We start from the raw sequence: 23,853 nt of genomic DNA, 5'->3' as shown, positions 1-23,853 counted from the left end.
TGAGCCCAATTAATACCAGATTGTTCATTAGGAATCAAATAGCTTATGTTTAAATGTAAAAAAAAAATAATATTTGAGAGATAAATTTTTAAGCAAATAGAGGCTATTACGTGTGCTTTGTCAGTTGAGATATTTGGCATGTCAATTTATTTTTCTATTTATTACAAGAAACTAAAACGAGTCAAAATAGTAAATGCTTCTTCTTTTTACAAATTGCCCATGAAGTGAATCATTAAGCGGTAGGCTGTGTCTGCCGCGCAGAAGAGTTGCTCTGTGCTGCTGATTGCTATGTTCCAGGCTGCGCAATAAAGGCAGTTCTTCATAATTGTCTCTGCTACAATAAAGGAGAAGTATAATGAAGAACTTAGGTTACATTATTTTTTTAATAGCAGAAAGGAAGGGATTTTTCACTCCAAACAAAGCCTCTTCTTTCTCTTGCGTCTGTGAACATGAGGTTGTCCTCAGCACAGTTCACAGTAATGAGTAAGTAATGAGTTGAGGGCAATTCAATGATGAGGTAAGTAAGGTTATATAATCGGGTATTATATGGTCACCTATAAAGGCATGGACAAATCTACCATTGCCTCTAAAAGAGCCAAAATTTCACCTACGTCATAGCAGACATTTGGGAGAGTAACTCTTAACTGCAGTGAAGTACTCGGCCAATTTTCAAAATCTTAGAGTCTGTGTGAAATGCAAGTTGCCTGTTACTATTTATGTTCTTAAAACAAAAGGAAGACGGCATTCATTGAAAGGTATCCAAATGAAATTTAGAAACATAGCTTGATGAATAATGATGCGGAAAAAAATTGGGAACAATTGCTACAGAATTGCTGAAGTCCAATAGCGCAGTTCAGCTCATTATTGCTCTGTGAGAGCTTGTCAGGGGGTGTTTCTTCCCCATATTTTCTTGTCAATTTAGCAAAATTGCACCCCCATCTCCCTCTCCCTTTACCATCAATCCAATTTTAGATTGCCTCTAGATAAATTAAGGAATTTCTCCATCTCTTCGGATGGCTACAAAAGGCCATGGGAATCCCACAAATGGGTTCACTAATGTGTGTGCTGAACCCCCGGTCACCTCTCGAAACCACTCTGAGCCTGCCCCTGATGAAGTGGCCTTGTGAGAGATCCAAGGCTGGACCGCAGCTGAGAGGGCTGTGACCTGGACTGAACAAAAAGCTGGATCTCCTTGTTTCCCACTGATTTTAGTGTAGTTGAATGTGCTCAGTATCTTGCAATGATGTGTTTTACTATAGAAAAAAAAAAAGTTAATAACACTCCATGCAAATATTTAGTCACTTGATGTAATACATCTGAATTTTGAGCCAGCAAACTATCCCTTCAGTCCACTTATCAGTATTTTTCTCTGACTTTCTAACTTCAATTATTTTCTCATCATTGCGTTGGTCTTCCCTAATGCATGGATTACATGATGGAGCAGAAAATATGTTCTTGTTTATTCAAGGGAAAAATTACACAAGTAATTTTATTGCGTGTGTTTATAAGCAAAGGAACTTGCTTAAGAGGATGTGATTTCTAAAGTGTCTTCATATGTATTGCAAACATAAAAGAATTATACAAAGAGAGTACTATGATATTTATTAACAGATAATATTTTTTTCCCTTGATTCAGTGCTGACACAAAAATAGCCTTGCTTTTAGGTTTAAATTATGCTTTAATTAGGTTGTTATAAACTCACCTGTGACTTTATTAATCTTGCAAAAATAATGGTTGTTTCATGTACACGGTAGCTGGAGAATAATAGTTTGTATTTGTTTAAAATGCTTGTTTTATTAAATTAAGTGCTTAGACTAATTAAAGACATTTTTTGGGATGTCTCAGCTTTAGCCTACTAAATGAGAGGCACAAGGAGGTACACATAGATACTTGCTTATTGCCCATAAATCCACGCTTATTACAACTGTAAACTCTGGAATACAGCTTTATGACTCCAATTTCATTGAAGACTATATAGGCTATTGCTAATGCTAGAAAAAAAAGACATTTGAATAAGAGCAATTTTGAATTTTGGATTTGATTGCTTTTAATTGTGAATTATGTTGAAGTACTGTAGTCATTATCTTAAAAACTATTTAATTAAATGTAAGCATCCAACTGTGCGTCTTTTCAAAGAGCCAAATTGCTCTAAGATCTTGAACGGAAGAACAATATATATATATGTGTGTGCAAGTATCACAGGGTTTAAAAAACATTCTCTCCTCAGGTTGCGTGTGGGTTTTTTGTATTTTTTTTAGAATTTCCTTATTTTAGGGTGTCTCAGTTACAGCTGTAATGATTCTTTTAGTCTCTATTTCGTGTATGCAATTTGAATTCCTGAAATAATAAGCAGCAATTCAGAATCACAACACAGAGGATCATATTTGCCATGTGAGTCCTTAGATCCACCTTACAAAACTCTTCCACCTGAGCTGATAGCTGATGTGGGTGGACATTAAGGATAAGACTCAGCTATGGGGAGCAATATGCAAACATCCTGGGCAAAGAGGGGGATGAAGACCTGAATCCTGATCCACGCAGTCTGTCAGAGAGGAAAAAAGACTATTCTGTGCACTGCCACCAAATCCAAGCTCTTTTGCTCTTAATTTTTCCTTTTCAGTCTCTCACTCTCCTAATTACGTTTTCTCCCCTCAGAGAGATCATTGTCCTCCCTCCATTTTCACTCCTGTCCCCATATTTGCACCAAATTGATACCAGAGCCCTATCCAAATGTCAGTCCTCTCACTCTTTGTTCCTCACCCCCCCGACACACGCACACACAATTATTCCCCGTCTCTCCTGTCTGAACCTCTTTCTTTCCCTGGTTGCCTTTTTACTCACGTCTTCTCTCTTGGGTTTTTCATTTTTCAGTGTCCTTAATCTTGCCTTTTCTGCCACTCTCTGGGATGAGCTTATCTCTTCTCTCCTCTGCTTTTCCCTACCCCATTTAACAGGAAATCTGTCTCTTGATTGCCCCTCTTTTTCCCCATTCCCTATGTCCATATGCCATGTGTGTCTGTGCCCCCTCCAATGTGTGGACGCCTCGCCGGTTACACAAACCAGCGAAGGTTCAGCTGAGGCTCCTGCCCCAGACTTCAGGCATGTCTGTGAGTTAATGACTTGAGTTAAAGGATCAGCATTAACTTTGAATTTTCTGGCTTTCGACTTTTCTTTTCACAGCTTGACATTTTTGTAATGCTTTGTTTTTCTGGTACTTCAAAAAAAAACAGATGGGGAATAATGTCACAGCAGAATGCATAACCCTCGCTTTGGCAAGCCTGCCACCCCATTACCACGGCTCTCTGGGGCTGGTTAATGTTGTTGTCCTCAGCTGTCCCGGAGCGTTTCCCCCTCCTGGCACCAGCTGCCAGAAGAGCCATTGCTCACTGTCCCATCCCAAAGCCTGCGTGGCCACCTTGGAGAGGTGCCACCATGGTTAGGTGGCAGCGGTGGACAGGCCTCTCGGCAGGGAACCCACGGTCTTGTGGTGGTGCCTAAGAACAACAAAAAAAAGCCAAATAACTGCGGTGACATGCTGAGAGGCAGCCAACAAGGAGGGGTCTGCCCACGGGCAGAGCGGAGGATCGATTCGCTAACCTCCTAGATGCGTCTCACTGATTTTCTGCAGTACCTTGACAGAAACCAGATACTACGGTGATAGCTAATTTAAAGGTATCAATAGGCAGTCACACTCCAATCTCCTGAATCCCAAATCTTTTCCTTAGTCACACAACCACCCCGTCCCTCCTCAGCTACCCAATATGCTTAATCTGTGCGATATTACACACGTCTGCTTTGAGCTGTGACAGATTGGGGCCATGCAGACTGTTTCAGAGGTATGACCCAACTTAGAATATTCTAGGCGTCACTTCAAGTAATTACATACATGGATGCAACTTTGCCCAAAGACATTTTTTTATGAGCAGTGAATATTTACTGCAGGGATGTGGCTCTGCTAGCCCTCACTGGAGCTCTGTGTGCTGTACCTCGCTGGTCAGGGAGAGGTTGTGTAGCTCCCTCATAGCCACATCTCATCTCAAATGCCTAGAGGAAGCAAATGGAATTGAAAATGCTTGGTTTGAACTTGAACTGAATGCCATCATCTGGATGTTTAAAATGGAGTGGAATCAACTCGATCTGAAAAAATTGAAAAAGTATAATTGGGGTTAAAGTGTTATTGGGTCCTCATCAAATGCAATTAGAGGGAGAATATTCATGTTGTGAATAGCACACCTTTAATCTTAAAATATTTCAGAAGCTCCATATGTGTGGTGTTTTTTTTGCTCTGCATTTGCAGGAAAGTTCCAGCCTAGGTTAATAATATAGTAGCAGTACTTCACAATGCTCTCCAATGTACAGAAGTAGCTATTAAACTGTCAACAGCACTAAAAGATGATATTTTGATGGCAATGGATAGGAACCCCATCTTCCTGCTCATGCTACTCAACATTTCTGTAGCTTTCAAGCACAGTCAACCACAATTTGTCACTGACTTGCATACGTGACATTGGCTGAATAGGTAGTCTGAGCTACAACTGTGTCAATCAATTTTTTCAGGCAAAATGCACATAGCATCTGTAGACAGCCGTTTCCTTTTCCTCCTCTGTAGCTCTTGATTGCACTCGTTCCTGCTCACCATCTACCTGGAGACCTCTAGAGAAGGTGCTGGACATGCCAACTTCACTGCTGAAGCTGTTCTGCTGATATCGACCTGCATAATCCCCCTTCACAGCTGCAGCCAGAGATATCATTATATATACAGAATGAAGATCAAATTCAGTGTTGGTACATCCAGCAGGGAAATGTTTCAAAGGACCGAGCTGGCCAGTATCTGCCTGGCTATCTATCTTCTCCTTTTCTGCCCAGCCTTGCATTTCCTGTTGCACATATCCTAAAGGATGTTTTAGGCACAATGCAGGTGAAGAAGTAGTGTTATTTCAGGGGAAAACATATTTTTTGGCCATTGTTAAAAATCCCATTTTGGGAAGATGTGACCTCAGCAGCGATCACTGCATCCACTACCTTGAAACCCTCCCGTACTTGCAAGCTGGAAGAAACAACAAATTCTGGTTTGTGTCAAAATCTATCAGATTACCATAAACTCTTCTGTCCTTGCTGCAGTTTTAAACTGTTGACCCTTTGTCATTCAATCCCATCTGCATCAGAGACTGAACAAAGTTGTGCATTTCTCAACCTGAACAGTCTAGAATAAGAATGTCAGCAGCAGAAATATGCTCCACTTATAAGATCTCAGGCGAAAGAAAATGATTTCGTAGTCTTGTACGCTAAGTTGTTTTTCTTTCCTGTCTTAACCAGCATGGTGAGAAAATGGTGAGAGGAAAATGTGTGCACCTGGGTTATTCTAGAAGGGCCCAGCAGCAAACATTATGAAGTCTGCCATGAAATGTTTATCAGTCTAATTACCATTACAATGTAATGGTTCTCTGGATGAATCTTGAAATCAAGTGCAAAACTCTTTCATTTAAAGATTACCGAAATCACTGTACTCAGCTGACAGGAAGACAGGCACTGTAGACTTCAATAAACTACTTGAACACAATACAGAGCTAAAAGGATTTTAAGGAATTTGTTCTTATCTTCTCTACATTTCAAATCTACGCCTGCTTTAAGTCTAATAACTTTGTATTACTTGTTTGACGAAAGCATATCTTCTGGAAAGGTATCTAGGAAATGTAGAGGTCACTAATGCACTCAGTGGGTTTTTCTAGTGAGTAATCTCCTTCTCCATCAGAAGTATGTACCTCAGAAGTACTTCTACTACAAGTATTTGCTGCTTGTAAAACCCTTGTATGCTATACTCGAGTTAACTCTCAATATTCTTTTCAACAGCAAACCAGCTTGAATCACATATTTTTAAATCCTTTTTCCTTAGTAACTCCAAATAATTTCTGTGGCTATTTTTTAAGTTCTCTTACTTGCCAGCGTCCTATTTAGAATATGGATTAAAAAAATAATATAATGTTCTTGATGAAAAGCTAAAATATGCTTTTATTTATTCCAGTAATGCATTATATACCTTCATAGGTAATTGATTTAAAAAAATCCTTCATTGTCTTCAATTACTAGTTTTGTCATCAAATGATCAGAATTATTATTATGTGTTATTATTTTCATTTATTATAGATTTCTAGATGGTTGACACTGAGGAATATAATGGCCCTGCAGCTGATTATTTACAAAACTGTGAATAATAACTCAAATGTCACATTGAAAAATATCACCTTCTAACTCCCCTTTAAAAATGATACTGCCAGGTATGAGTGATTTTTTTTTTTTTTTTAGTGGATTTTTCATTGCATTTTTTTCCTGTATCCTGTTTTTAGAACAAGAACATTTTGCAAGCCAGGTGTTAGCTATTTAGCAGTCCTAGAGGTCATTACCAAAATATGTGCAAAACCACGTGCGAGCGGCATACTCAGAGATCTCCTCTTAACTTTGCTTGAGAAGCACTCAGAAACAAAGAGCCCGGCTTCAATATTTAAGTCAAGGAAATGAAACATTCATGTGCTGCAGCGAGATATTGTTGCTGTAGCTGAACCGACCCGTGCCTGCCTGCCTCAGGTTTGGAATGCAGAACAGGATTTATATTCGGGCTGTAAAACCTGCGTTTAGGGACACAAATTCCCACCAATCAGACTAAATAAATCAGCGGGCCCAGGTTTTATCATCACAGATAACCCTCATTAATCCAGCAAGCTTTTCCCGAAGACAAAGGACAAAATGAATTGCTTCATTTGCGCTGCCTGAGCGGCATGCTAATGTGGGGAGGTGGATGCATGAATAATTCATGGCTCGCAGCCTGAGCAGGCAGCCCCTGGCTGTCCCTGTCACCACCGCAACAAGTGGCGGCCGTCCCATCGCCATCCCGGCACCCAAATGCCTTCTGGAGGGAGCAAAACCCTCTGCCTGCCCTGTGCCCGTCACGGCCGGCTGGATTTCAAGGTTCAGCCTCGTGGAAAATGGACCCAGGAAGCGCAGTCCTTTGTAACTCAGCTGTACTTGACCATAAACTACTGTTCGTGGAAGAGAGCCGGGTGCCTCGGTGAGTTTGTGAAACTTTTGACGTTTTCTCAAGCTGTTGCAAACTCTTTCCAGGTTATGGTAACTTTAATGTGTTGTGTTTTGCCAGGCTGCCTAAAACCCGCATGCATTCTTTTTGCCTTAAATGATTTAAAGGAGCCTAAGAAGGCATGCAGAATCTTCAGTTTTAACTCCAGGAAATATGTAAACAAGTATCTACAGAACTGACACTGGAGTTACAGTCAAGCCTTCTTAAATTTACTTGTACTATTTAAATTTTCAAATCCCTGTAGCACACTACCAAAACAAAATATATTTATGATCCAAATTTGATTTCTTGCAACCAAAACTGAGACTAATGTAACTCACTGTCAAACTGGAAAATCTGAAAGCATGTTTGTTACTCTTCGTAAGGAATTTTGGTTCCTTTCTGTAAGTGTAACTTGTATGGCTGCTCTTTTTTTTTTTTTTTTTTTTTTTTTTTTCAGCTAAAGACATTTCTGATTGGTTTGGGAACAGAAACTGGGGCTTTCCTGCCATTCTTACAATGCATTAACTATTCTGTTGTATCATAAAATAGTTGAAAAACATTAGTAACTTCCCCCCTTTTTCTAAGGATATAAAGGAGTTATATTTTGCATATAAATCATATGGCATTGATGAAGTAAGTGTAGACTTAATCCTTCATTATAACACCAGCACTTTTTGCTCTACTATTCATTATCAGCCTACCTACCTATTTGTCTCAATTGTTTGCCAGATTTTTGTTGTTTTCTGGTAGTGATACCGTCAGCATTTCCTGTGAGCTCTCAGGTAACTCACTACTTGGCACAGTTAAAAAATTGATATAAATAATCAGCTCCCAAGAGGAGAGGCTGTGAACAGGAGCATGAATATGAAATGAATCATAAATAAGTTTTGATTGTGGATAATAAGCTCTTCCTATTTTTATTTGTTTGCTTTTAATTAGATAGTCCAGATTCTGCTGCTTCTACTTTATTTTCTTTGTTTTGATCATAAAAGCATTTTATTTGACATCCAAAAGACAGCCACATTTTGAAGGGATAAAAGTACAGCACAGTGATATCTAGTGCTGACAGTAATTAAATGCCCTGTGTTTTAAACAAAAAAGGAAAGAAGAAAAAAGAGGTGAAAATAGGGATATGTAAGTAACAGGAGAAGTGCAAACAATGGATGTAATCCTGCACTCCTTAATCATGGGAGTAATCCTTATTCACGCAGGTAATCCTATTGGTTTCAACAGACTCACATCAGTAGGTGCAGAAGCATGAGGCCCATATTTTTCCAGGAGATAACGACGCCTGTCTTACCTGGATGTTCTGTAATGCAGTTTTAGCAACACCGTTTTTAGTGGTGTTTGAATGCATTAAAGTGATAATACTAAATTATACTTTGCCAAATGTCTCTTTTGCTTCTAAAAGTGTAAAAGAGAAAAATGGAATAATGCATTAGATGTGTCAGTAAGATGGTACGAACCCAACGTACTTTATTAGAGAGGTGCTTGCAGTGGAATAGCACTACTCACCTTGGTAACTGTATTTGTAGATTATTTTGTGGTACATGAGGTACATAAACTTTGCTTCCTTTAGGTTGGAACACAACTTCAGCATAAAGTCTCTGTGACACCTGATATCTCATAAAGTGCATATGGGTCTCCATAAAAGTGATGTTGATGAACATCGTTCACATTTCCGCTATAAAAGAGCGTGGATTTTGTGGTAATGTCCTGTGAATACTGTTATTTTTTTTGCTGATACATTCTCTGACCTTGCCAAAATAACACCTTGAGAAAAATGCATTTGCATAAACCTTGTGGTGGTGTTACCCCGTGCTCAGCCCAGCACGGCACTTCTGTGCTTTCCACCCTTAGGCTGTGTAGTGCTGCCCTGTAGTCCAGGATAGGGCTGGGGAGCACCTGTGTGCCCTTCCCCAGGCAGTGCATCTATTAATGAGGGAAAACTAATTACTTAGAAGCTTTCAGTGCAATGGGGTTGAGAAGTGTAAATAGTCATGAGCTATGACTCCGCGAGCCATCAGCCTGTGTTTGTGCTGGATGCCAACCGTGGATATGAAAATCACCCTCCAAACATTGTGGCTGTTGCTGTGTGAAGATGCTTATTCTATGCAAATATTCTCTTGTATGCACCCCAAATGGATCAAAGTACAAATGAAATAAAAGCATAATGGATGATGGTTCCGGATGACATGCAGAACTTGCACTGAAGTGAAGTTGGTATTTGGCTTTTTGTTGATTGCACTGAGATATCAGACACCTCTTTGCACAGAGATGTCAGAGAGAAGCCATTGAATGCTTAGGCTCCATGGCTTTACAGGCAGTGGAGGGCTGGAGGCGATAAAATGACCAGTGCCAAGAGGCTGGAAGGGCAGGCTGGCTGGCTGCTGCTGCCAGGGAAGGCCTGGAGTGACCCTTAGCTGCGTTTTTTTCTTTTCCTTACTCCATTCAGGTCCCAGCAGGAGCACTAAGTCTCTCCAGGTAAGTCCCTTTCTGGCCCCTCTCCACGTTCCATGGCAGGAGCAATGTAATTTGTAACCCTTGGAGCACCCTGCAAGCATTGGTTGCACGTTAACTTGGACTTCATAACCACAGTTCTGAGAATATTTTTTTCTAGATCTGGTTAAAAAAAAAAAGAAACAAAACAAAAAAAAAGTGCTCTAGATGGCTCAGCTCATTTGGTACAAGTAATCATGTGTGTGGTGATTTGGGACAGCCTGCTTTCTTCCTCTGTGCATACAAGCCGTGTATAGGAAGAGGCATTTTCCATAGTCACTGACACATCGTTCTCATGCCTTTTTTCGGCAGAGGGTACCCGCGTCTCCTTGCTTCCCACCCAGGACAGAGGGCAGGAGGATGGGTAACCTCTGCTATTTCCCCAGGTTAGAAGCTCTGTAGAGCCGAGCTGTGGGTCTGCACGCTGCAGGTAATGGCACAAACAGGTTCTCCATGGTTTGGCAGCATTTCCTCCTTTGTGTCAGACACACATCACTGCTCTTTGGGGTTGGGGCACAGAGGCAGCACACTGTGGCCATTCACCCCAGCTGCAGGCACTGCTGTGATTCCTCCAGTTCCAAGCCCAAGGCATGTGTACAGGTAGAGGAAATCTTCTAGTTGTTGTTTTGCAGCTGGCAGAGGAAGCAGAAAGACTGGAAAAGCCAGCGTGCAGCCCACACAACATGCAGATTGAGCAACCCTGGGAGTGTGGCCCTGGGAAAGATGAGCACTGGTGGAATCTCTTATTTTGGTGGAACCACTTATTTCACCAGTCCCTCAGGTCAGAGCCCTGGAACAAACTTCAGCTGATGTGGCGTGATGTGGTCACTGCCTGTGGAGCTGGAGATGTGCCCCGTGGTTCAGCATGTCCTCATGGTGGGACTTCCAGGTTTGTTGCTTTAAAATGGTGGGGACAGCAGTGCCACCTGTGCCACCAAGTGTCTCCAGTGGAAGGGAGCTGTGAACCACTGCGGATGATTCAGTTTGGTCTTTATCCTTATCAAGAGACCAAACCAACACAACTGCCCTAATTATATGTTTATAGCTGACTAGTAGCTTCTAAGCAACTTCTAAGTGGAGGAGCTGAGCTGGTATGACTGTACATACTAAACAGGGCAACAGCACAGGTAAAACTGCAGTGCATACACTCTGAAAATAAAGGCATTTGCTTGTCCTCCGTGTGTTCCTTTGCTGCAACCCAGCTCTGCGACTGAAGCAGAACTGGAGGAGCAGCAGCACTCACTCTGGTAAGTGATCCAGCCCAACCCCAGGCTGATATCCTCCAGGGCATGTTTCAAGGCTGTTCTTCTTTCATACAACATTGCTCTTGCTTCATATGACATTTCTGTCTCTGTCTCTCCAGAGAGGGAGAGGTGGGCAGAGGACAATCACAACCAAGCCCGTGTGTGTGGTCCCCAGCCCAAACCTGTCTCAGATTGCAGTCAGTGATGTGTAACGTGCATTCATCATGGTCGTGTGTGATGGTGTAACATGTCAGTCTCACTTCCCGTGTCCTGTAAAATTAATGAGGTGAAAGATTCATCCTCAAGTTTTGAATTGCATAGTTCTTGGGGAAAGTTTGCTTCTTCCTCCCAATGGGATAATCAGATAAGAAACTAGCCAGGCTCCTGAACAGTTGCTGTCGTGTGTGCACCCAATCGTGACACCTAGTGATGTCCAAGGAAGATTTGATTTCTTAAGCAGAAGAGCAGGCAGGATGCAAGGGAAGACAGCCCTCACGTCTTTCCTGGCTTACTGCAGATGATGAAATCATTCAGAGCTACAGGAAGGGATGCTCTGACCCTGGATGTCAGCCTTTATGGATTTAAATGACAACTACAGAAAGGTCACCTAATGGTTGAAAGTAATTGCTATCAGGCAGGACACAACAGCATTTGGAGAAAAACTAAGCTGTAAAGTGCATTGAGGGCCACACCACGGCCTTGTCACGTAGCCACAGCTGACAAACAAAGCATCTCCCCCAGGTCTGGATTCACTATAGTAAATGAGTAAAATACAATGATCTAAAACTATTTCACAGCCTCCAGAAGGTGTACTAACTATACCTATAGTACATGTTGCTGTACAGTGCTGTGAGTGTGCCCAGCTGGAAGAGTGCGTTCATTTTCATTCATTAGTTGACAGTGGTGTCTTCAAAACAATCTCTGGCATTATGAGCAGTAAATGATGGGACGGTGTGCTTATAAAGGTTAAACTATTGGATTTTTACTATAACTTGCTTATGTTCAGAAAAGCTATATTAGGATTATTATTAGGCACAGGAGTCTCCCTCTAACCATTACAGTAATGAGCAACTGCTGGGAAGTGTCTGATATTTCCATGGTTTGAGGCCCCAGTGGCCCCAGTAAGAAATGTGTTATCTTTCAACCAAGTCTTTAATTGTTTCCTGAGTTGATAAAAGAGTTAATCTATCACTGGCAAGATTTTCACTTCAGTTGTTGGTGAATCTTACAACATCTTTCTGGTTGCTGTCAAAGTCAAGCGATCTGTGTGAATTACTCTGAGTAATACTGTGCTGTTTTTCTGTAGCAACCACCTTTTTTGTAGCAACCATTTTTCGGTGTTTTCACATCTCTTGGCAACACATTTCTGCAAGCTTTGTTCTTGTTGTGAAATTATGGTTATGATCTGCACTTCTGGCATGTCTGGCACCTGAGAGTCCACCAGGAGCAGCTGGAAAAGTCCTGCACAAATGCTGTTAGCCACTACCACTTCTGAACATGCACGAACTTTCTTTTGCTCCCTGCAAAGGATGCAAAGCCTCCCACTAAGTGTTGTATCCTGCTTGTTATGGTGCTTTATCATTAATAATTACAGTCCTTCATAGGGATGTGTCACAGACAATTAAAAATATGTCTTTGTTGCCAGTATTTAGCCCTTTCCTAATGATCAGATTGTCACTGTATGCTTTGTAAGAGACAGAGGAGGAACACACATATAATAAACAGTGACAAAATTAACTATTGACAATTATTTTGGTAGCCTGTTGGAAGATGAAGAACAGAATCAAGAGAATATACGTAGATTTTCCCTTGTAGCGTAAGCCTGGATAAACATGTGAAAACATTTCCTGATTTGCGTGGCTGTGATTGACTCTTTTTGAAGGGAAGGGAACCCAGTGAGTCCTACCTGGCTGAGACTGATAGAAAACACCCGAGGATGTGTAATACTGGAGTGGTGTCAGGCTTTATCAGACCTAGGCTTGGAGATAAGGAGGGGTGTCCTGAGCCCGCACAGCACTGATGCAGAGCTCCTTCCATGCAGCGCTTCAGCCAGGTAGGTGGAACAAATGCATTCACAGCTGTCAGACAGTCGTGCATGTAAATCCTGCCCATAGCTCTTTTGTGTAGCTGGGGCTGGTTTGGCAATGAGTTTAAAATGCCATTTGGGATTTTTTTCCCCATTAATATCAGGCTTTAACAGGCAAAGTTCTCAGAAGGAGAGCACTTTTTTTTCCCCTGTGTTGTCAGGTTTTGTTAACGGATCACTTTTCAGGCTGAATTGTTCTGAAGGCAAGGTTTAATCAACAACTATGTGGCTGGCTCGTGCTTTGCTAAAATGTGGTTCAGCTGTCCTTCTCATGTGACTGAGTGAATGAAAATGAGAGACCCATTAAAATGAAGGCGGGCAGTCACCTTCATTAATAACACTGCGCAGTACTGCGAAACCACCTGAAAGTCAGTCTGCAGCGAGGTCCAGTGCTAGCTGCAAAAACAGCACAACATTGCTAAGCACAATTTAAAGAAGAAAGGACTTAAAGCAAGGAGATTTCATGTTTGTTTCCTATATCAAGAACTGGATGTACATGTTGAATTGGATACAGGGTACTCACGCTGGGTATGATGCAGCATTGAGGGCTCTGTGGATATCTCTCCTGTACGCTCCTTTCAATAGTTGGGGGAAGATAACGAACTTAATGGGAGGGAAGAAAAAGCTGCCTACCGGAATGGACACAGCAAATTGTTAACTGCTGCTTCAGATTTAAGAGGGTTGCTATGGTTTCTTTTATAAAAATCTGCCAGCCACGGCACTGAGTCCTGCAAACAATGCTGCACGTAGGTGTACAGAGGTGCATCCATCACATGTGCAGCGCCCGCCCGCGCGTGCCATGTCGAGGCAGCGTCCGGCACACTGCTGGGAGCTGGGCATCCTCAGGCTCCCTCCCTTCCTCTCCTCCCCTTGGGATTAAATTGTTCCAACACAGATTGAAAACTGCCCGGTGGTAACAGCCTTGGCTTGGTGAAAAGTTCAATGCACAGCAGGACATCGCTAAAGCACCCAAACTTCTTTCCCTGCCATGTTCTCCTCGTTTTCTTATTTCAGATTTCTGAATTTCTTAATGCTGAATTTTTTTAGGGCAAACGCTGCTTCCTTCTTTTTTTTTTTTTTTCTTCTTTGCCTGCATAGTGCCTAGAACAACAGCTCATGACCTAGTTCTGTCTTTTAATTGCTACTGCAATATGAATTTTAATTCCAGCCAGAGTCCAGATGTATTGAGGATATGGAGCACGTGTTGGGGCCAGTGCCATTTATCTTGTAGGCCAGTGTTTCTCAACCCTTTGAATTCAAGGAGTCCTTAACCTTTCTGAAAAATGTTTAAATCATCACTATGTATTTCACTGTTTGGTGATTGAGAAATGGAGATAACAACTGTTAATCTAAATGCTAATATGTATTTTCTTTTACAACTTAGCTTGTTTTACTGTTCTTTAATTTTGAACTAAAAATATTAATGGGGATGAATGTGAGCCTTGGGCTTGCATCCTTCAGTGCCCAAGTGAACAGGGCCACAGGTACTGATAATTTCTGGGAGGTCATCCTATAGGTAGGGAACAAGCTTATAGATACTTAATATTTTTTTGCATCCCTTTCAAACCATTTTTGATGACTTATGGACATTGGTGGTACAAAGAGAGTGGGTCAGTTCTGAAATGTAGGTATTGTGCATCTGGTGGAGATCATAACTCGATGAATGAGGTATTAGATTTAGCATACTCCAAAAGAGAACTTTTTGGAACAATTTAAACTTTGCTTACTTAAAGGACCTTAGCCTTTATTTACTTCTCTGTAGTTTAGAATAAACACTGGCTACACTGAGTGCATTCTAAGCATCCCACAGATTTCCTCTATCAGCTGACATTTAGCTGTTGTGCTTAGCTAAGAATTCCCTCTCCTCTACTGAAACGGGTGGTGATGGCAAGTTATCAATATGCCTTCTACAGACTGCTCCAGAGAGGGCTTAATTTTAATCATTCTGTGATTGCAACTTGTGACAGATGTAGGAATCCTCCGGGAGGAAAAAAAAAAAATACACATATAAAAATGTAAGCTGTTTTAGGTTAGATTATATCTTGAATGCTGGGATCCCCTAGTATTCAGTCAGCACAGAAGTGTAATTGTTCATCTTAAGGAAACTGCAAGATGGAACAAACCAGCACTTTCTGATGTACACACAAGCATGCCTTACCCAGAACATGCACATAGCAGTCATGTGTGAGAAGAGGATCCTTTACATTATGGCAGTGGATGTAGAAGGCAGAAAAGAAGATATAGCGATACCCTGGAGAGGCAGAGGAGGAGAAGAAATCTCAAACAAGTCCTGAACTGTGACTCAGAGGAGCCCAGGGACAGGCAGAGCATGGACATGTCTGGGCTGAGCATGGTCTTTGAGAAGGCACATGGAGAGGGGCCTTACTTTCATCATCACAGCATCCCCATACCCAAAATCTACCTGCCAGACCCTGATGTTAGCTAGCCACTGCCAAGCAAAAATTTAAGAGAAGGCACTTTGAATTGTTACCAGAGTGATGTATTATAGATATGATGTATAATGCAACTTATTCTCACAGTAGACATAACATTACTGCCATATATTATTAGTGATATTTGATGTATAATGCAGCTATATTTAATTAGCTAACTAAAATGCATTTCCTGCCAAGGAGATGGTGAGCAGGAAGGGAAATCACTTTCTTGGAGATATGCCTTATAGCAGGGGAAAAAAGAAAAAAGAAAGAAAAAAAAAAAAAGAGAGACAGAAATTTAGTGCATTAATGCCCAAGACCCCCCTGTGGTACTTTGTAGCTGAAATTTCAGAACACAAACCACCAATTTAGCTGTAAAATGAATCTCTAAAAGGAAACCTGAATGTAATCACATTCTAGAACAGCAAATTCAAATTAATCTAGAAGTTAAGAGTAAGATACCACAAAGCCTCTCTTAGTGTTACTTTTGGGAAAAAGGTTCCTCACCCAAAGGGCTGGGAACTTGCCTTTAGCACACATTCAGACACAGCCCATGGAGCTATCAGTGGTACATCTCTACCTCTAGCATCCCCTTGATGCCCACCCTCACAGCGTCAATGTGAGATTGTTAAAGAAGGTTTGGTTTTCTCTCTGTGGAGGCAGGACACCAGGTTTGTTGGCCAGCAACCCATGCTGGTCTCTCAACTCATCTTCATGTGGGTGCAGCAATTTCTATGCCACCACACTGCCCAAAGCCAAAATCTGCCTCGGCAGCATAGCATGCAGAGCCCTTCCCTGGCAGCTGAGCTCTTGCAGTCGTCCTCACGTACATCTCTCCGGTGGGACACGTGGGCTGGCTCGGTTACTGGGTGTGGGAGGAGGATGTGGCAGATGAGCCCAACACCGCTTCAGGTCCCTCTCCTCTCACAGGTGGGAAGATGAAAGGACTTCTAAATGGGTCTCTGAGCCATCTTCCATAAAAACAGGGAGCTTTCTCTTGCTTAGGGCAACTGGCACTGCACAGGGTATGTATGTGGGGAGTGCCCCAGGTTGGGAACCCCAAACGTGGGGCTGGTAGACTGGGGCAGAGGGCAGAGCTGTTTCGGTGGCTCCCACTGGGTGCTTGTCCAGCACACAGAGCAGAGCATGAAGCCCTGCTCCAGGTCTGAGAGAAGCCAAGGACAGGAAGGAGTGAGCAGAAGGAATTTCCAGCTGGGGAGGTTGGGCCCTTCCAGCCCTCCCAGCTGATAGATGGTCAAGGCAAGGTAGTGCATAACGATTTGGTTTTAATCACATGTGCTCATTTACTGTCTGGGTCTCCAGCGTGCAGCTCTGCCTCTCCCTCACATCTCAATTCTGCTTTATTAATTTTAATGTTGCTTCTCTTCCCCTTTGTGCTCCTCAGGTAGCAACAGTGTTTTTGCTTGTTTTCGGAATCCAGCAGTAATATTTCCTGAGACAATTCATTTCTTTAATTTGTTGTTGTTCCGGTGCCCAACGCTTCCCGCTCGTGCAGAGCTCTCCCCGGACTCGAGAGCCTCTCTGCAGTACGTGCATCTTCAACACAGTTCATTTTAATCAGAACTCCCGGAACTCTGTAATACTTCAGGCCAATTTCTACAGTAAATCTGAATGCATTCGACACAAACATGTGCAGCCGGTGATCAGACTTAATTGCCAACAGTTTCACACCCACAGAATCCTTGCTTGACTCCACATTCCTGGAGACCCATCCTTCCCGGCACTGTTTCCAGCAGGAATCTCTCAGTTGCTAGGAGATGGAATTTTTTATGCACTTAAACATGAAATATTTTTAGTGTGAAGTGGAGAAGTACCCATAGAGTATTCTTATGAATATTTTTTGTATGAAAATGGAAGGACCAAAATGCAGTGAGAAGCAAATCTCTAGAGGCTTGGAGGCCAGGTTTGGTACTGGTACTACCCAGGCACTCAAAATATCGCTTGAGCCTGTGTCTGCTGCATTTACTTGGAGCTCTGGCAATTACAGGTTGTCACAGGAGACTTCCACTTCTACTCCTGACTCAATTACCAAGTCTCATGCTTCTCATAATATTACCATTGCTGTAAATAAAGTCAAATCATTCTCTGCTTTCTTTACCATTCTAAGGAAGAAGGAAGTGGCTGGCTTCTGGCAGCTAGCATCAAATTGAACCTAAGCTGCAGATGAACTCTTGGTTGCATTTGAATTAAATATCTTCTCAATAAATTTGTGGTTATTGATGCATAGAGTTTAAAAAGCAAAATCTACCATATTTACTATCTGTTCCAAAATTCTCACTAAAAGTTCATCTAGTACAAAAAGGCAAAAAATACCATGTGTTTAGATACTCTAAATTATTTTACAGATGAGAATCCATAGTAGACACAGTACTTTAACACACCATCAGATTATATAAAGTGTTACTTTGCTTTCCATAATGCACTTTTTCCTTTTTCTGCCTAATACTTGTTTTCCTTTTTGCGTGTTATTACATGCTGAAAAGATGTTTACATTAAGCTGTTCGTGACTCTTGGTCCTTTTCCTAAGTGATTAGTTGATTGCAGCTCAATAACGTTTGAGTAGCTTAAATTAGTTCTTGCACTTCATGTTTGTAGTGATCTGAGCCTGTCTATATACAACTTCTGAACTGTGTCCAATTCTGGGACTCGCTAAACGTGCATGTGTCAGGCAGGCTCCACTTCCAGTATAAGTGCTTGCTTTGCTTTCTCTTGCTTGTCTCCTTTTCCAGCTGGGGTTGCACAAGCTGACTGCAAGAAAGACCAGCAGCAGATCATCCCTGGGATTGCTCTCCTGTAGGAATGGAAGCCCTCTAAGCTTGGGATTCCCAAACCATGAAGTGCATGCCACAGTGCTACTAGAACATTGCATGAGTTGTTCCCATATGTCCATGTGTTGTTGAGGTCCTTACCTTACCCCTGTGATTTTACTTGCCTCTTTCAGCTCAGATGAACTTCCCTGTGTTAGGTGCTTACCCCGGTCAGCTGCAGAGCAGTGGGGCTGATGCACAAAGAGATGGGGCTGGATTTAACACTGCCAAGGATGTATCAGAGATTGAGGTGCAGGAGAAGTGAGAAATATTTTGAGGTCCTAGGTAGGATTGGAAGGTTTTGCTATGGGTGAATAGAGGAGAAGGTGACAGATGCCTTATTTGCACATGTGCGTGCCTCTGTGGCATGAAGCTTTATCTTCCTTTAATAAGTTAACCAGGGGTGATAATACGATGTCTGTAAACAGGTGGTGATGGGATGGAAACCCCACAGAATAGATGTGGTTTGCAAACAAGGATATATGTAGTGTTGTAAAACTTGGTACCACCTTTGTGGGTTTTACAGCAGCAGAACGAAAAGTCTGGGATGCACTTCTTGATTCTTATTTTTTTAAATCTACTTTGTTAAAGTACTTTTTGTAGTGCAAAATGCCTGAGCAGTCCCTGGAGCAAAGCCTTCCTTTTAGCAGCAGATTGCCTCCCCTACTCCTTTATGTGACTTCTTTTATCCTATGAACCCTGTGTTGCTTTGCCTGGCTCACCCTCCAGCCTGGCTGAGAGGGTTGTTCTGGGAACTGGGAAGATACACTTTTGAAGCTCAGGTCAAGAGTCCATCTCCTGTTACTTTAAACCTTTTAATGAGCCATTTACTTTATACTAGAGAAACTAGCTGAGACACCTGGCATGGAGGGGGTTTGGGCTGTGGATCTCAGCAACTGGGAAGAAGGCAGGAGCTGAGACATGTCCTTCCCATGAGCTCATCAGCTGCTGTGGGAGACGCTTCATCAACCCTCTGTTTCTTTATCTATTTATTTTTGTCTCCAGAATGTGAGACTTTTTGCACAGGGGACCAGGGCACCTCAGAGTGCATTCTGTGCTCAGAGGCAGAGCTGGGCCAAGGAGCTCACAGCTCAGCCTGGCTACAAACAAGGGGAGAGGGGTGAGCACAGCACCTCGGATGCAGAGCTGAGGTATGGTGCTGAGAGGGAGCAGCACCTGCAAGAGGACAACTGCTTCATGGAAATTAAACTTCTCCAAAAAACACAGCTCTACGTAGACATCCAACCTCTGCCATGTTGTGGGCTGTGCATCTATGTACCAATATCCACCCAAAGTCAGACAGAAAGAAAACTATGTATTTACATAGAGATTTTTGCCAGATTCTGCCTTTTTGCAGTAGGTGCTGCTGGGGAGAGGTGAAATATCTGGACAAACAGTGCCATCGCTGATGCTTTGTGTTAGGAGGGCTCATTAACTCCTTAGTACCATTTGTGAAGATGAAGAGTCTTCTTTTCACAGTGCAGGAGTTTTAACTGTGCCCTGGCTAAAGATTACCTCAACCTGCTATAAATTGAGCTGTTTCACTAATTGGTTTCTTGGTTCATTAGCCAAATTGTGTGTATGAGGGAAATGGAAAAAGCTCAGGATGAATTTTCCTCACAATTCTTAATTTAAACGGTGAATAATAATTTAATGTTGAACAAAACTTGTTATGTGATTTGCAGTGATGGAGCTAATTTTTTACTTTGGGATGTTTTGCCACCCTTAAAGCTCTCTGGGAAAATGATCCTGAGCTGTCTCATTCTGGCGTGGTGTGACACCCAGTAGGAAAGTATAATCATTATGGTATAATGTAGTTATGTCCAATTTTGTATAGAAACACTTCATCACAGGCTGTTTCTCCTCATATATTATTGTAAGTAGTGAGAAAGCAGAGACAAATAGCAAAAATCTTAAAACATCAGCTTAATTGCAATGAATGGTGGGGCCCTATTTCCACTATAGCTGTTTAAATAACAAAAATATGTGTCCCTGGTTTATTTTTTCCAATGCAGTGCACTCAGCTAAAAATCAAAGATTAACTCTGAGCAGCTAGAGCAAACAAATTCTACTAATTCATCAAAGCAAACACTGCAGAATTTAATCTGTTTTATGAATTTTCCACCATTGATTGTTATGGCATGACTGGGGCACGGGAGGTCATTTGTGAGCACTGAATTGCTAGTTGTGTGACAGTAAAAAAAGAAGGCTAAAAGAAAGGTTAAATTAAAGAAGCTGCTAGAAGCTATTTTTGTAAGATGAATGTATATTATCTAAATTAATAACAGTAAACCTCCAATTAGCTGAATGTTGATGCAGAATTACAGCTTTATCAGGTAAATACATGTTTTCTCAAGCCAAAGGGTTAGGTAAGAAAATAGTTGGCTTGCAAAGTGTAATAGGGTTATAGGTAGATGAACGTTTGCTGTGAATCAGGGCACGGTGACCTCACTGCTGTTGCTGACAAATTTTACAATAAATCCCTCACTGCCTCCAAACAGCCCCGCAGACAATGCACCTTGTTCTCCAGAGTATCCTCCCATAACACGGGTGGGCAAAAACCTTGAATGTGCTGCTTTGTTCTTCATCAAGCAGCTTCGCTTTTGTTTTAGAACAGAGGTTTATTCTTCAGCTCAGCCTATGCTGTTTTGGCACAGATAAATTTGAAGTGGGACCTCTAAAATGGTTTCTGCTTAATTTATTGAATATCTCTGTAAATATATCTCAAAGAGAATAGCGGCTATGAACTGCCTTTGTGTCTTTTGCATTTTATACAGAATAAGATAATTGAATTATGGAGTTATTGGTACAATTTGCTCCTTGGGGATGCTAGAATCTTTTTGCAGATTGGTTTTATGTGAAAGGTGGGTTAGGCTCTTAGTTGCAGCCTCTTCCAGTAACACACTGCATTTGCTGGCATTCACAAATACTTGCAGTTTACCATTTGGCTGTGCATGGGAGTTTAAAGTCATTATGACCTTGAATATTATCAAGGAAAAAAATCTAGCCTGAAAACAAACATACAAGAAAAAAACGAAGAAACAAACAAACAAACGAAAAAAAACACTTCAGCATTTTCTCTTTAGGTCTTCTCTTCCTCCTATGCTAGAACATATAAACTTATTTGCCAGCCCTCTGAATATTTCTAAATGGTGCCCACAGTGTCTTTTAAGAGGCATAGTGATGGGAACATACCAACAATGCTAGGTCAGAGTAAAGATCCAGTTACATCGTGATCCCAATTCTGGCCAAAAAACTGAGGGCAGAGGATACGGCGTTGTTCCTGGCACTCCTTCTTGATGTCCTCGGCCAAGGACCAGGGACCTTCCTGAGCTCGGAGCAGCCTCTCCATGATCTTGATTAATGCCAAGGTTGTACTTACCTTCCATAAGCTTGCCTAATTGCTTTCTGAATTTGTTCTCTATGTAGGTTTGTGGCATTTAGGTTCACAATTTAATTGTGTTGTGCAGAAAAAATATCTTGTAGTCTGCATGTTAAATAGTCTAGCCAGTAGTTTTAGCCCCCCATTCCTCTTCCCAAGCACCTTTTGAAAACTGTGATTTATTATTACTATTACTATTACTACTATTATTATTATTATTATTATTATTATTAGGCCTCTATCATATCATTCCTCTTGACTTTGGCTGACAAATCCCAACTTATTTATTCTCCTCTGATTTTGCAGCATAGGTCCCCTCTCAGGGCCATTCTGGGACAATACTGTTCTTCGTATACTTCTATTTAAGCAAGGAAATTGAGTTTTAGTAGAAGTTGAGGTACAGCTGTGTACATTTTGCTTATTTATCCATTTTCCTGTATATTTTCCTTGTTTCTTGGCTCTGCTCATTTGTCAGCCTGATCTTCTGCTATTTCTATATAATTCATACTGTTTTGTTGTTGTCTTGCGTGGTGTCCACTGATTTATCTTAACCCCATCATATTTCTGAGATGCCTGTGATATCAATATCTGCCTTTTTTAAAACAAACAGACATTCTGGGTTACTCAGCACTTCTATGCTTATTAGAACTTGCAGAGTATTGCTTTGGTTGCTATTTTAATGCTCCATGTATAAATGCAATCTTACTTGTGTTGACTATTCTTTGCAAATTTTATTTTTGTTGACCTGAAACTCTCCTTATCCTCTGTGTCCAAGGAGACTTTTATATCCATCAACTTTTCTGCAGTTTTTATTGGAGGAGGAGGGAAGGTGGGGCGGGGAACAGAACACTCTCTCACCTTTCAAAGCATTACTTGTGCTGTTCTGTTCTGGGGTAGCCGGAGCCAGGCTTTTCTTGCAGGCCTCCTTGGTCTCTAAGTTTTCCCAATAAAGCTTTCATCTTTCTTTTCCTCTGTTGCATTTTCCTGTGCATGGTCTGCTCTATTAGGATGGGATTTTTTTTTATTTTTATTTTTTTTCCTGCTCTGTATCCCTCTGTCTTCCTCAGTTTCTCTAACTGACTTTCTGAGGAGAGATTGTTTTCCTTCTGAACGCTGCAAGTTGTATTTCCAACACACGTAATCAAAGACAAATAGCTATCTATATATGTTGCTTGACCCAGATCAGTGGTTGGACACCAGCCTGCCTTTTCCATAATTCACTTTTTCCTTGCTTTGATCCCCACGGATGTTTATTTTACATTTCTAGCAATCTCCGAGACATTTAGCAAAGGCTTTGGATATAAGATGAATTCCAAAATCCATAGCTTCTCCTCATAACATGTTTTTGAACTGAAATCCTCTTGAAAGGTCACTTGAAGGCTCGAAATGCTTGAACATTTAGATTGTTGTTGATTTTTCTAATGGTGATTGACTAACCATCAAGCTCTTCTACCAGAAACAGAATAAGTGATTGTATTTTCCTTTCTTGTAAAGCCCACTGAACTTCTCTAATACAGCTGCTGGTGCAACTGCAGTGTGCACAGATGGGTATCCAGGGAAATGGCACATGGGGCAGACTAACTGGCTCAGAAATTGTGGTGCAAGGGAGAAATCACTTTGTATGTTTGCACTGTTGTTAAAAGAAAACACTAATCCATTTCTAAATGTTTACGATTAGTGGTTCATTTTCACAAAATATGGGCATGGCAGTGTTTAAGGTACAACAGCTCTGTACAACCCCGGTGTTACCATATGGTGACTTCTTTTTTGTTGGTAGTTGATCTATGTGGGGCTCAAGTGAATGGTCTTGCTTATCATACCAGTTACATATTTTTAGTTGTTGTACAATAACTGTGGATATGTTGTATGTGATAATTAATTTATAGCTCAACTCTTGGTTTAATATCTTTTCACCAAGTCTGTCTGAAATATGGTTTATTGAGTTCACAGTTCTACAGGCAATCCCAAATACTGTATAATTTCACAGACATTTTGTGGTAGATTATAACTCCAAATTGACTTACAAAAGCTTGAAGACAATTCCTTTATAAAATAAATAAAAATAGAGCTGTCTCCCCCATCATATTAGAGAAGATCAAATTGCTTCTAAGACTACTTACAAATGTTTAAAAAAAAAAAAAAAAAAAAAAAAAAAAAAGAAAGAAAAGAAAGAAGTTATCATATAGCTAAAAACTTCAGTATTTTTCATATTTTAGCATTGATGTGCCTATGCGTAAGTTTGATGCAGTTTTAATTAGTCTCCTTTAAGCAGCATGATGGGGTGTGTAAATTTTCATGTGTCATCT

General features: G+C 41.3%; 1 protein-coding gene across 1 annotated transcript in view; it reads left to right on the top strand.

Annotated features, from left to right (window-relative positions):
- The first annotated feature begins 6,872 nt into the window (after window positions 1–6,872).
- Window positions 6,873–23,853, top strand: part of C7H10orf90 (chromosome 7 C10orf90 homolog) — a 63,537-nt gene continuing 46,556 nt past the window's right edge. The window contains exon 1 of the mRNA XM_032191793.1: window positions 6,873–7,064. Within this exon, the coding sequence (XP_032047684.1) occupies window positions 6,899–7,064 (166 nt within the window). The 5' untranslated portion in view covers window positions 6,873–6,898. The remainder of the gene's footprint in view (window positions 7,065–23,853) is intronic.

This window comes from Aythya fuligula, chromosome 7 (genome assembly GCF_009819795.1).
Source record: "Aythya fuligula isolate bAytFul2 chromosome 7, bAytFul2.pri, whole genome shotgun sequence".
Classification (NCBI taxonomy): Eukaryota; Metazoa; Chordata; class Aves; order Anseriformes; family Anatidae; genus Aythya; species Aythya fuligula.
Note: the sequence above shows the minus strand (reverse complement) of the source record. Positions and strands in the feature narration are given on the sequence as shown.